This window comes from Taudactylus pleione, unplaced genomic scaffold, assembly GCF_031769625.1.
Source record: "Taudactylus pleione unplaced genomic scaffold, aTauple2 ptg000114l, whole genome shotgun sequence".
Taxonomy (NCBI): domain Eukaryota; kingdom Metazoa; phylum Chordata; class Amphibia; order Anura; family Myobatrachidae; genus Taudactylus; species Taudactylus pleione.
This window is the reverse complement of record NW_028284516.1, coordinates 1,216,671-1,231,788: the sequence shown is the minus strand read 5'-3', so window position 1 is coordinate 1,231,788 and position 15,118 is coordinate 1,216,671. Positions and strand designations below refer to the sequence as shown.

Sequence of the window (15,118 nt, the reverse complement as noted above, 5' to 3'; positions counted from 1 at the left end):
ATGCAAATGTGACTACAAGACAGGGGCGTATTTATAATGGGTGCAGAGCGAGCTGTGCACCCGGGTCCCCTCCTCCCTTGAAACGCCCCTGCTACAAGACCTTTCCTGGTATACAACCGTGCGTCTGAATGTGCAACGACTGAGACGCCCACTTTGGGCGCCTTTAGTCGCATACTGCAGCAAAGGTCGCGGACTGCAATTTTTTTGCATCCCCGCAGATGCAAAAGTAGAGGCAGCCCAAGATGGCACTGGCCAGGGGCGCTTTTTGAGGAGGGTGACACTGCCTGGCTCAACCACCCCAAAATTTTAACCCCTGACATGCCCAATACAGATGTCTTTCATCAAATTTCCTCAGCCTTGTCTTTTGGTCAGAGCTCATGGAGACTACATGATGTTATGGCCCAGGAGTGCAGCATGAGTAACGTCATGACAGACCTATGCAAGTCTTTCACTATGACTCTGAACTAGAGATGCGCGCAGACCCCCATGTTTTGGTTTTGGTTCTAATTAATCATTATGTTTTGTTTTTGGCTAAACCACCCTCAAGTCTTTTGGTTCGGATTTGGTTTTGGTTCAGTTTTGGTTTTCTTAATAGTCTATGAATATTGATGAAAAATCAATAAAAACAGCTATTTTGCTCCTTCCGGGAGGGAGCAGCCAGATCGGCAGAACAGGGGGCGTGGCCGGCAAAAGGGGGCGTGGTCGTACAGGCGGAGATCGTTTTGCGAAAAAACAGGCATTGTGAAGCAGGGGACGGGGCCAAAATGACGCAATTCAGCGTGAATCGCATCAGCAGCTTCCCCCACTGCGGGGGTTTAACAGGCATTGGCGGGGGATCGGCGGCAGGCAGGAGGCTTGCCTGCCTTTCCGGGGGGGCGGGAGCTGCACCCATTTATCGGGAGGCTCCCACCCGAATCGGGAGGGTAGGCAACCCTTCCGCTGGTTGCACTAAATACTTTACTGCTAGCACTGTGTACTAACACAGGTGCATGCTGCACTATACAGCACACCACCTGTATTAGCCCCCACATGTTCCTGGCCGGATCTGTTGAACCTGCTACATCCATTGTATCCCTACCGCAATAACCCTATATTATTCTGCAACCCGTTCTGCCTTGTTAATAAACCACAACCTGGTTAAGGTATTAATTGTGTGGACTGACCTCCATCACACACTGCTGATCACCTATATCAGGGGTGGGGAACCTTTTTTCTGCCGAGGGCCATTTTGATATATATAACATTATTTGCGGGCCCGGTGCAGGCCACGCCCCCTCCATGTGATGTCACACGGGGGCGGGGCCACAATCACTGGTGCTTACAGCAATGCCTGGAGCATTCTGAGGATGCCCTGGGGAGCTGTAAGGGCAGCGGTGTGAGCATCTGAAGTGTCCTAAGGATGCTCCAGGTGGCCCTGCTGCATAGATTCTGGCTGCAGGGTGCCATTCTAGGCACCCTGCTGGCAAGATGAGGCTAGCAGAAAAAAAGCTCAGAGGGCCAGACCAAATGATTCCTGGGGCCTTATACGGCCCCCAGCCTGAGGTTCCCCATCCATGACCTATATTAACACCTATAGGATCTTCCAATATGAAGAACACTGGTTCTCTATCAAGCCACAGCAATTCCGCTGTCAAAGCTCTGCATGCGGGATGGATTTATATACCTAGGCTATGGAAATTAATGAGTGCAGAGGGAAAACATGCGGCATGTGATGATGGGGGTGGTTATTAGGTATGATGGTGATGGCTGTTTGTTGGGAAAGTGAATGGTGCACATTTTATATCTAGGAGAATAGCCATTGTTATATAGCATGTGTTATATAGCATGTATTAAGTTGGTGGAGAATATAGCCACACCCACGGATTTCCATACAAACTTTACTTCAGTTTGTTTTTAGACATTAAGGGACTTCTGGGGTAAAATAACTCACAATAACCCCTCTTTTGGACTAACAGTATGTCTTTGGCTTTGGCAGCAAATTGCTGCTATAATGCCTCAAGCATAACCAGAATTATTGGGGGCGATTCAATTGTTTGTGCCAGCAGCTGTCAATGATGAGTTCCCGATGGAGCAATTTAATTGTTGCTCTGTTCTGGCGATAAGCTGCCGGAGCCGACATTTCTCCTGGGGTGGTGAACAGAAATGTACCAAATGTACCAAAAGTCAGCAGTTTGGGCACCCTAATCAGGACTTAGTCGCCATACACAGCTAAACACTGTCTATTTGGGCACGACAAGCAAGATAATTAATGGGTGTCCAAAACAATTTGATTTCTCAGACGGGTGCCCATTAATTATTGTGGCACCCAAAACAATTGTATTGACCCCATTGTGTCACAGTACGAGAACAGAGGACTATAACTAGAAAGCAGAACTTACCAAATACTTACACCTCAGTCCATGTCTATGTTAATAAGAAACAACATGATGAAAATGTTTATTTATTTATTTTATTTTTATGTTATAAAGTACAATGTATAAAAGAATTTTCAAAAAAAAAAATACATTGACAAAATATTAATATGAACCAACCTAATAAATAGTCATTTTCATTGTACATCCTAAAGTAAAAAAAAACACTATAGAATTATTATAGAAGCTAGGCAGTAATGACTTTGGTGTACCTTTATAACACATGACCATAACTAAAGTGTGTGACTGTCCATGAGTAACCAAAGGACATTAATGTAATTCCTATATAATAAGACCTGTTTAAAATGACTGGACAGCTAGGCGGCCTTCTGTGTTATTTGTCCTGTGGAAATATTATCTCATCTGAGTTTTTGGTGTAAAACATGGTTTCTAAGAAGAGAACTAAAGGAAGATAATGGAAGACTTATGAAAACTGGTGCATTCATACTTGTGCAAAAGATATGATGTCTCCCTTAGAGCTGCCAGGAGATCGCTCAGGTCCAGGTACTTAGGGGGAACGTAGCCAGGGAAGTAGTGGCGTAGCCAAATCGCTTTGGGTACACCAAAGGGGACATGGCTATACCATATTAGGGATATGGTTACGCTTACCTGGCAGGCCTAAGCCCCCAGACAAGCCCAGGCAATGGCATCCCCCCATCTCAGCTCCCCTGGTAACCCAGATTCTGCCATTTTTCTAGTACTGTTTTGAAAATAAAAGCAATCATGTGATTGGTTGCTAGTTGCTACGGGTCACAGCATCTTTTTTTGCGCGGACATTTGCTAAATGTTCCAAACGTCATGGTTTAGTACATTTAAAAATAATTTCCAGGGACATGTTGCTGTGCACAGATGGATCTTAACTGTATAGGATGCAATTGGTGAACTACAAGTCCCATATTGACATCTACTGATATTGACATCTGAAATTATCCTGTTCAATAAATATTAACTTATAAAGTCTTAAAAAATCAAGAACAGGTAATATAAAGAGTAATATGCAGAGCAACCAGGATTTATACTGTGCAGAAGTAGAATCTATTTTTGTATTTAATAAAAGGGACATTTCCGGAAATTAAAAAATATCCCAGGGAGGAATTCTTAAAACATGGGACTTTCACTGGAATTTAGGGACAGAGGACAACTATGCGGTGTGACCTTTCCAGTGCAAAATCCTTTAAATCCTCTTTCTTTGCATCCAAGCCCATAAAACACACCATATATATTATATAAGGCACTTAAGAAAAATGATGATGTATTATCCATCAGCTCTGAAGCCTCATAAAGGAACAAACATATAATAAAATCCAATATCAATATATTACCAGATTAAAATTAATGACTGATCTGTGATCCAGACGGTAGTATGCAAGAAGACCAGGTTTAGATCTATTTTACTACCAAAATACATAATATTTAAACTAAATAAGCGGCAACCACTAGGTGTGTACGGTAATAATAAATATAATTATATTTAATATTTCATACACTATAGTGCTGGTTACCACACTGTAAAGTATTGTTGAGCTTAATTTAATAATGTGAAGAGCTCAACGTAACAATGACCTTGGACCTCTCATACAAACAAAAAAAAGCAATACAGTACAAAAAGAAAAAGAAAGAAAGGATTTGAAAACTTGATCATTAGAAGGTTGCTCTACGTTAGGAACACAATCTGACCAAAGTATTGTGTAGAACCGAATGGAAGCCAGTAGCTTTGGCATTAATTGAAGCATTGCTGTAATCTATACAAGCCGGTGATCCATGCAGAGTCCATTTCTCAAGAAATTAAACCATAGTTGTTAATTGGAAACCCTGCCCATTACAAACAAGCAGAGTAAATCAGGCACTATGGCCTCTTGTTTGCATATAAATATTACAAATTAACCAGTCCAAGTCCATCTAATAAACTGTTGGAAAATATCACCATGGCTGCAGAAAAAATAAAACACAAGTAAATTGTGGCATCATTCAATCTAATATAGATTGCTTATTGTTCCCGTAATAGCCAGCAGGCAAGTCCAACGGATTTATAGCACAGAAAGGTCGTGGCAAGACTTTGATTTCAGCTTAAACGCCATGTTTTTGTTTTTCTTGGCAACAATTTTCCCCCAGAATCTCCTGGCCTTCTTTGGGATACTTTCCCTCCTTTTCTGAAAGGCCATCCTCTTTTCGTTCTTCTCCTTGCTATCCCTCCTTAAACGGACCTGCCGCACGATCCCCTCAAACAGCTCCTTCACATTGTGCTGGACTGCTGCCGACGTTTCGATGAATTTGCAGTCAAACACCACCGCACACGCTCTTCCCTCTAGAAACAGAAAACAAAATATAGGTCAGCGCTTACAAAACCTGCAGCCAAAAATGTTCTGACAGGATACAAAAAAGAAATGGAGAACCAGACATTGCCACATAATTAAGATTAATGTTCTTGGGACTCCTATTAGATAGACCAAGGCTCATTTTGTGCAGCCAGGGATGCCTATAGGGGTGGGGTGGGTATAAAGTACAGTACCTATCAAACAGGTACAGCCATGCCTCCAAGATGGTGTGGCCATGACCTATTTATACCACAGCTACAGATGGGACCCAATTTTAACAGAGGGGCACGGCAATGCCTCCATCCACACTTGGAACCCCTTCAAACTGCTGGCAGTATTTCTCTAATGCCAATATAGAGTCAAGAGGTAGATTCATAAGGTATAATAACTGCCCAGAAATTGTAAAAAAAGAAAAGTTCTGATTATGGGTTTCTGCACCGAAAACTCTTTGGAGATATATTTCTTTACATGAGTGGTAGCTGCCATGTTACTTGCTCAGCTGATGTAAACGGCGTGCTTAATGACCAAATCTAATAATATGATAGATTGCTTGCTGAAAACAACTTTGGAAGAAAACTTCTTTTAGAGATGGGTGTGTGCTTGTGTTACTCAAGCACACATCCATCTCTGAAAGATGATTAATATAAATGCTGTCTGTTGACAACTAAATAATTCCTCAAAAAAATAATATCCAAAAATGTTCTGACAGGATCCGAAAAAGATATGGGGAACCAGACATTGCCATGTCATCAAGATTAATGGAGAGCAATAGGACCAATTTCACCGAATCAGATGAAAAAAGTTATCTGTTTTTCAAATTTTTCAGTAATAATATTTTAAATGATTGGTGACTGAAAGTGTATCCACCCGCAGATGATCTCTTATGTTCTCTAGATAGATCTTATGCTGGCCATACACGGGACGATTGATCTCACGATTTGGGCAGTTTCTACAAATTGGACAGACCAATCATTTGAAAATAGTTGTATTTTGAGTCTTCTGCGACCCCGATGCGCGTCCCTGCCGTCGTCTAGTTCAGTGGTTCTCAAACTCGGTCCTCAGGACCCCACACAGCTCACATTTTGCAGGTCACCCAGCAGGTGCACAGGTGTATTCATTACTCACTGACACATTTTAAAAGATCCACAGGTGGAACTAATCATTTCACTTGCGATTCTGTGAGGAGACCTGGAAAACATGCACTGTTTGGGGTCCTGAGGACCGAGTTTGAGAACCTGTGGTCTAGTTGGATCGCAGATCAGATGGTTTACAGAGAGATCTCGACTGATCGTGTAGGAATTGCACACATTATGTGATGTGATTGATCAAATCGTATGGTCTTATGTGAAATACTTTCATTTTAAATACAAATCATCCTATATCTGAAGGGAAGAATTTCACCGTGTATGGCCACCTTTAGATACTCGCTTACAGTCCCCATACCTGATATATTGACCTCTCGGCACCGGACTAGGTCACTCTTGTTTCCCACAAGTATGATAGGAATGTCTTCTGTCTGCCGCGCCCGACGCAGCTGTATGCGGAGCTCTGAGGCCTTTTCAAAACTTGCTCTGTCCGTGATAGAATACACAATTAGATAGGCATCTCCGACCTGCATGCAGTGTTCATGGATCCAGTTTTCTTGACTCTGGAAATGAGAAAAAAATAAAATGGTTTCCATATGTATTTTTTTTTTTTTTTCAAATTAGCACCACATAGTAAAAGCTCACTTATAAATTATGTGATTACAACTAACTGTCCCACAAAACATTGCTTACAGAGCGGGTGAGTTTCAGTTCGTAATTGAACTGGGCACAGCAACCAATCAGCTACTACAGATGTGTCCTGCTACGTCTTTGCCGATCGCGCTACAAATGTGCGCATGCATTGCGCCACGTGATTAACCTCAGCAGCATACGTGATGGTATGCTATGACGCGCACTGCGATGGCACCATGTATACCTATGGAGGCGCGGGTGCGAACGCAGTGCAAGTATCCACTCGCGGGCACACGCCTTGCTCCACGCGTGCCGCAATTTGCTGCGTAGGCAGCAAAGATGTAGCAGGACACATCTGTACCTATCATTTTAAAGAATGTACTTGATAGATGTTAGCTAGTAGCTGGTTGGTTGCTATTGGCAACTTCTCCGCTTATCCTCTTCTCCACTCATTTCCCCCTGTGTCCGCTTTGCTCCCTGTAGCCAATAGCTGTGCTTAATAAAGATTAGACCAATCGTCTGCAGGCTCTCTCTAATCTGAAAGACCAATTGGAGGCAGATGGTGATGAGAAAAATGGCCAATGGTTTAAGAGGTGCAACATGAAATAAAGAGACTCCCCACCCCATTCTATAACAACACACCAGCTGCATGCAAAAGCAAAGTCAGCCATTTTGTGGTCTGCGCTAATGAATGTGAGTGTGCAGCTTATTAGTATGACAGGAACGTAATGTCACGGTCAGGCTGCTTTCCCATGTCTGGAGGTTCAGTACACAACATTTTCTGCTGCCAATGTGCAGACGTACGTAAATCTTTTTAATTGACATTTCTCCTAGCAGACTTCAGTGCTGAATACCTCTGACAATCTAAAATATGAATATAAAACTTAGCAAGAAAATACCTTATTTTCCCACATGTCAATAAGTATCAGTGTCGCGCTCTCTCCATCCACCGTCAGAGTTCTCTCATAGGTGTTCTCTAAAAAGAAAATAAATAAGGCGTATTACAAATAGAAAAGCAAGTAACATAACAATGAGTTTCCAGAATACAAAAGTAAAATTTGTTATAAATATAAATGATATTGTATGAGCCTCCCCATCCTTGAAAATATCACCCCAACATGCCTTGCTTCTTGCTTTAGCATGTGGAACGTGGCAGTGGCATCCTCTGATCCTCAAAATCAGTGTGGTGCTTAGCTGTGACATCATTACCCCACGCCACACTCCCAGCCACCTTTCATAGACATGGACAGGCAGCTACCGTGTAAGAAGCTGCTGGATGCTTCTCATCCATGTTAACAACATGTGCTTGGTGGCGTTAGAAACATTGGATAAATTACATCATGACACTACAGTAATTCAGTATTTTAGGCTCCCCCTAATCCCTTGAAAACTGAAAACAGCTGATATTTTGAAACTATTTTCTTCTATGCTGTTCTTATTTTAGATGATTAGTGCCCGACTCGTTTCTGTGCTTATATATAGAATATTGTTCAATTTTTCATGCATAAGTTGGCAACATAAGCATGTCAGACAGGCACTATAGTATAGTCACTATAATTTACCTTGTCAACAGGTTATAACATTAAATATCATTAATAGGAATTCTTCATCTTTTCAAAATGGTGTCCACAAATCATCTGTCACTACATGAACAGAGCTATTCTCCAAGGAGCTGCACAGCTTTCTACTGTGATTTATTCAATATTTACTCCGTACGAGCCAGTGATCCTACCATCACTTCAGACATTCCCTGGGGGGGGAAGGGGCACCCATATTTTCCGTATCCCCCTCCCCTCCTGCCTGGAGAGCTCCCAAGAGTTTTAAGGGATATTTTCCACAGCTTCAACAAATTAATCCTCCACATGGAATAAAACATCACAATGAAGATTCGCAAAGCCTCCTACTGTGGACTGTGACAAACTCCAGATTTCTTCGGTAATGGAAAATAACTGCTCACAGAGCCCATCGTACTATTAACCTCAGTGATGCCAAATGACAGTTCTATAGGCTACAGATTAGTGTATTATCATTATTATTCATAAAAAATGAGCTAATATTTATAGAATACATTTATATTGTTTTGTCTTGGCAATATACCTCCAACATACAAGTTTTTGTACTGTACATGTAAAATAATATTATTTCCTCCAACTTTCATGTAGAATATAAGATTGTTGACAAAAATATGGAGAAAAGGAAACATCACTTTGCCAAATACGTTTGCCCAAAAACACAGGATTACAAAGACTAAAGGGTAAATCTACAGAAGGTTGATTTTAATGGTTCTAAAATCGATCGACATCGATGTTGTGTTTCAGGGGCAAAATCACACATTTACCAACACAATTTTTTAATATCGGTTTTTAAGAGTTAGTAAATGTGTGATTTAGCCCCCAAAACACAACATCGATGTTGATCGATTTTTTTAATCGATTAATATTAACATTAGTAAATTTACCTCTTAAAGGCTTTACAGGTGTATATTCCCTGGAATTCCTGCTTATAAGGACACATACTGGGTCAAATTTAGTTTTTGAAAGCCCAGAGATTTCGTGAACTTAGCGTGTATGAATTAAAGGGGCAATTTTTACTCCAACCTGCTTTTACCTTAATAAACAGCTGATTGCTAATGCACCACAATCTAGGCACTTTCAAAATCCTGCTAACTATTACATTTGGCCCATTGTACCTGTTGGTTCAGTATTTCCCAAACCCGGTCTTCATGGCCCACTCACAGTCCAGGTAGTAAGGATATCCATGCATGGCAACAAGTGACTTCATTATTACCTCAGTCAGTTTGATTTACCCACCTGTGCTGAAGCAGGGCTATCCCCAAAGTCTGGACTGTGAGTGAGCCATGAGGAGAGTTTGGAAAACACTGTGTTAGGCACACGCACACGCACACACCCCCCCCCCCCCCCTCTCAGGAGCAGCTGCCACATGGCAGATCTAGTTGGCCAATGTTATCGCTATTGACCTGATTGGCTCAATATCACTTCTTGTATAGACCAAAAAAATGCTCATTGTCTCTAATCAAAAGCTATTATAATAAATAATTTCAATAAAGCTGACTGGAAAATCTGATTGGCTGATGTCTTCTCTTCTCAAAAAAAGTCCATCACACTACATGGGGCACCTTATGTTTTGTTTGAATGAACCAACCAAACTGTCCCCAGACAGTAAAGATGAAGACCAGATCTGCCCTTATCTGGCCAAAACTATTACAAAAGAGCGACAGAGAAGGATTGCTAAATGGTGCCATGTAAAGAATGATCATTTAAAAAAATATAATAATTCAATTAAATGGTGTAATAAAAGCAATAATAAGAATATTATTATTATTATTAATAATAATAATAATAGGAAGCTTCTGCAAAAAGATACTTTAATTAACGTATTAAACAGTTGGCAAAAATATTGATTAGCAATACATTTTGTTGAATTATTATTTTTTTTTTACAAATTAAGTTTGCACCAGGAGAGACCATGTTGCAATGCAAGCGGTGCAAATACATTTATTTTATTGGCATGCGGGATAAATCCCGGCTGCTTTTGCATGTAGACCATAAATACTGCACAACTTTATTTTTACACTTCAATTTAGATTTGAGTTTGGTCACGCGCCCTTCATGTTCCAGTCTGACACTGGCTACGCCCCTCTCAAATCTACATCTCTCTGCACATGTTACATCTTCCCCACATGCAGCACAGCATGGTGTTACCCAGGTGCACAATTACTTGCTCTTTCTTGCTTTGCTTCGAATACAGAATCAGGCCCAAAGCCTCTAACTCCATTATTCTCAATGTTATGTTCTCATAAGCGTAAACTTGTTTTCCTGTTTGTAATAATGTTATCTCCCCATTGTACAACATTGCATAATATGGTGTCAAATCATAGCATAGCAATAATAACAACAGTGGTTCCCGAACAGTCCAGGTTTTAAGGAAATCCATGCTGCCTTAAACACAGGTGACTTAATTGTACCTCAGTTTGATTATACCATCTGTGCACAAACATGGATATTCTAAAAACCTGGATTGTTAGGGTGCCTTGAGGACCAAGTTTGGGAAATCCTGAACCATAACCATTGTGACCTTGATCTGAGTAGACATAAAAAGTGTTAGATGAACGGATATTTAAACTTACCTCCCAACATGTCACTGTCCAAAGTATCTGGAACACCAGCGAATATACTGGCCAGTGTAGACTTGCCCACCCCATGCTCTCCGATAAGCACCACGCGGTAGTAAGTATTCCCAGATTCCGAGGAGATGACCGAATCTGAAGAGTCTGAGGACCAACTGCGCCTGTAGTAGTCCTCTGGTCTCATTGTGTGGTTTATGGTGTAGTTACGTTCCAGGTGCACGTTGGGGTTCTTCTGTGCGTGAATTTTCCTTCCGACAGCAGGGATACTCCAGCGCTGCTGATTCTGCACGGCCGTGCTGGTACGCCGCATTGTCACATTCAGTGTCATGGTGTTCCGCCTGTGGTGAAAACATATATATATGAAAATAATAATATGTACAAGTTGAGTCTCCCATATCCAAAATGCTTGGGACCAGGGGTATTTAGAATAACGGAATAGTCCGTATTTTGGAATATTTGCATATCATAATGAAATATCTTGGGAATGGGACCCCAATATACACACAGAATACATTTATGTATTATATACACCTTATACACACAGCCTGCAGGTAATTTTATACAATATTTTCAATAATTTTGTGGCTCAAGCTAATTTTGTGTACAGAAATGAAATTCATTTATGTTGATAGACACCTTATACACACAGCCTGGAGGTAATTTTATACAATATTTTTAATAATTTGTGCCTTAGATAAAGTTTGTGTACATTGAACCATCAAAAATCAAAGGTTTCATTATCTCAGTCATGCCAAAAAAATTCTGTATTTTGGAATATTCCGTATTTCGGAATATTTGGATATTGGAGACTCAACCTGTACTGTGAAACTGATCAACGATATATTGTTCTTCTATGGATCAAACACAAATAACCACCATTTGATAAAATAGAACACCATCAATCGGCCTAGTCACAATCCATCACCATCATCATTATCATCATCATCATCATCACGCATTTGGTCCAACGCTGGACACCATCAATCAGGATAGTCACAATCCATCATCATCATCAGCACGCATTTGGTCCAATGCTGGATACCATCAATCAGCCTAGTCACAATCGATCATCATCATCATCAGCACGCACTTGGTACAACGCTAACTGCATATAGCGCACTGCTGTCTACACGCACTCTCTGAACGTTGCCCACTACGTGAGAATGCGCCGTTACAATCCAGTTATGCTCATTTAGTTAGAAGGGAAGATGTGTTTGAGTTGCGGCACGGCTCTGCTCTGCTGCAAGTTGCATACATTTGGTTCCAGTATATGCGCAGGACAAAACTATGCAAGATACGCTCTGCAAATAAACTTTGCCTCAGCCCCACGGCACTCTACAGTATAGGAGTTTATAGACCATTTCTTTTCAATTGTTTTGTGAAATTAAATAATGACCTAATGTAACAATTCATTATGATGCTAAAATAATTATATATACAGTATATATATTACTATGTTGTCAATATCATGAATGTTCCAGCGCAACTTGGAATTTATTAAAAATTGCAGCAAAATCCATTTTAGCAGAGTTTTACTGAGTAAATAGGGGTCAGAATTAAGGACATTACACTTATGCTGGATACATACTAGCAGATATATACTGCCGTTCCGATAAACGCTCTGATCCCACAGAGCGAACATCGGCTCCGTGTGCACCTGTACACACTGAGCCACATCTAGCTCAGGGCCTAAATCAGATATAGATGCAAACCCGATGGTTTACGTTTACGATGGCGTTAGACTTGCGCATGCTCAGATGCCGCCTGCGCATGTGCAGATCTCATTCTGCGAGATCGCTTGCAGTGCCCTTTTAGGGGGCATGGACTGGCCAGAGACAGACAGCGCTCTTGAAAACGACACTCCCCCCTTTTTGAAGACGAGGCCAATGTCTGTGTCTTCCGGCGCGGCTTCGCTGGCCCCAGTAGCGTGAAAACACTGGACATCCTGAGTAACTCGAGGTTTACTTAGATGACCGATGTTCACACAGAATGATCTGATGCAACGTCTTCGGACGCAGGATTCACACCTGCGATAGCGCCAGTAGGCAGCCTTTTACACAAGATGCTATTGTACACAGCGGCTGCTGCAAAAGCGTACATCTCTGAACCAGGCCCTCAGTGTGTACTTACTTCAGATCTCTTTAATGGGATTGGGAGATTGGGAATGACATAGCGTGTGCAGCACATCAGATCCCGACCCCTCGATCTGACCATTGCAGGAGCGTTTTAGAAAGTCGTTTATCGGCAGACGCTCCTACACTCACACTATGCAATTATCAGTCCAATCAGCCACTTATCAGCTGATCAGCCTGATCATTGTATAGTGTGTACCTGACATTACTAATCAATAGTTATCTGCAGAATCTACAACCTTTCTGTGGCACGCAATTGGTCGATAGTTGCGTTCCGCGCATGCATCGCAGTGCAGGTGCGCAAACTAGCAATTGCGATGGGAACTGCGATTGCTGAGGCTACGCAGACCCAGAGCACAGTGATTGACCGGAAGTGCCATTTGTGGGTGGTGATGGGGGGATTGGCCGGGCGAACACAGGTGTGCCAGTGCTTATAGCCACTGAGTGGCTATAAGCAGCCAAAGCAATGGCTGGTAGCAATTTCTGAGAAAGGTCAGAGCTTGTGCATGTGTGCATATGGATCCAATGTTACCGTTGCGCTCGCAATTTGAATGCAAACATTTAATAGCACCACTGATATTAGCAACTGCAATGCGTGCGTATAAGCAGAATAGTGATCCACGCTGAATCTGGTCCTGAGTGCACAATGTAATGAAATAGAAAAGAGTGCCTATATATTTGTGAAACAATTTAATTTTGCCTTGTTAAAACAATTAAACATAACATCCTTGTATGTATCATAACTCTAAATCTTTAGGTTAATTGTCTATCACAGGCAAATATTGCAATCATTTCACACCAGAGAACACTGCTGCAGATTACATATTCACCCTGCAATTACACAGGACGTCCACTAGAGGCGCATGCGGCAAATTAAAAGCTCATAAATTTCTAGTGTGTTAAAGAAACAACTTATTGTAGCCAGCCAGGTTAGCTCTCATTGTCTAAACATGCCTTGCAGAAACATCTGGGATATGTACCGATGGAGAATACTCTATCACTTCAGTCTACTACCAAGTAAGGTTACTTGCTTAGGTTCTTTACCAAAATGGCAATTAGTTCATAGAAACTTAGCTCATCCTTGATATGCAATTGCATTAATGCCAGGGATGAGGCTCATTAAAACCCATTCATCGGATGAAATCCTTATAACTGTGCACAAATATATAGACCAACCTTTCTAAAATGATGAATAACATAATATAGTACAAGACTTATCTACATCAGAAACAAGCTGCTGTGGTACTAGAAGTGCCAGCATGCTCTGCTAGTCAAAGGGGTATATTTACTAAAGTGCAGATTTTTAGAAGTAGAGTTGTTGCCCATAGCAACCAATCAGATTCTAATTATCATTTATCTAGCAACTTCTAGAAGATAATAGCTAGAATCTGATTGGTTGCTATGGGCAACATCTCCACTTCTGAAAACACGCACTTTAGTAAATATACTCCATAGTATATAACTGGTTTATATAAATACTGCATTATATGGGGCATTATTTGCCAATGCGGCATGCTGGAACTTGTAGTTACACAAACACCTGGACTGTTTCTCTAAACCAGACCTAAAGAAATGAAATCTCAAATACTAAATACACCCACCACATGCAATCGTTATATGGGTGTATTGCACACATTTAGGAACATAGCTGTTTTGCATTGATAAGTCTGTATTAAACCATCAAATGGTCAATGACAAATTCCTAAATATTCCAAAGAAAATGAAAACAAATAAGAAAAAGGAAACTGCTTTAATAACCAAGACAGCTGCATTGTAACTACATAACTACTTAAAACTTGTTTGCATTTTTGGGTAAAAAAAATAAACTTGTAATAGTTACACATAAAGTTGCATATTGCAGTTAGAATCTTACTGCACTGCTTCCATCTTCCAATTTAAGTAACTGTATTTGTAAATGATGTTTCAAAGCTAGTACACTACTTACCAGTACAGGTAGTTCTGCAACCAAATCAGTGTTAAACGTCAGATGCGCGTTCTGCAGACCGACAGCGTGGATATTAGTCGCACAGGGTGAAGTGGTTGGATTAGGTCCTCTCCTGTGTTATTGGCTCTGTCTTTCTGAGACTTTCTCAGCTCTACTGGTTTATATTAAGCACAACTGTGCATAGACTGGGCTTTTCCGTGATGTCAGAACACAGACCAGCCCACAACACAGGGAAAGTGGCTGGGAGGAAGAGCGATGTCTAGTGGGCTGTCACACTAACACAATAACTTAATCCCCATCACTATAGTTTATCTTTTTATTTTATTTTTTATTTATTTTTTCCTTTCTTACTGGAAATTGAAAATAAATAAATAAAAAACAGGAAATCTAAAACTTTTAGAATCCTGCGACACAATTTGAGGAAAATATAAGTCAATTGTATATAAATAC

At 41.0% G+C, this 15,118-nt stretch overlaps 1 protein-coding gene across 1 annotated transcript; it reads right to left on the bottom strand.

Annotated features, from left to right (window-relative positions):
• Nucleotides 1-2,530: 2,530 nt before the first annotated feature.
• GEM (GTP binding protein overexpressed in skeletal muscle) lies at nt 2,531-14,786 on the bottom strand. Its single transcript, XM_088471498.1, has 5 exons — nt 14,669-14,786; nt 10,592-10,929; nt 7,344-7,420; nt 6,170-6,374; nt 2,531-4,716 (listed from the first exon to the last, which is right to left on the bottom strand). Exons 2-5 carry the CDS (start codon nt 10,917-10,919, stop codon nt 4,439-4,441), a joined length of 888 nt encoding a protein of 295 aa, XP_088327624.1. The 5' UTR covers nt 10,920-10,929; nt 14,669-14,786; the 3' UTR covers nt 2,531-4,438.
• Between the last annotated feature and the right edge of the window lie 332 nt (nt 14,787-15,118).

What these genes read in the sequence shown, in the direction of transcription:
- GEM (XM_088471498.1), bottom strand. Translation starts at nt 10,919, where the DNA reads ATGACACTGAATGTGACAATGCGGCGTACCAGCACGGCCGTGCAGAAT. An exon ending in GGACAGTGACATGTTGGGAG is followed by an intron (nt 7,421 to 10,591) that starts GTAAGTTTAAAT and finishes TTTTCTTTTTAG; the next exon opens with AGAACACCTATGAGAGAACT. An exon ending in CCGAGAGGTCAATATATCAG is followed by an intron (nt 4,717 to 6,169) that starts GTATGGGGACTG and finishes TTCTGTTTCTAG; the next exon opens with AGGGAAGAGCGTGTGCGGTG.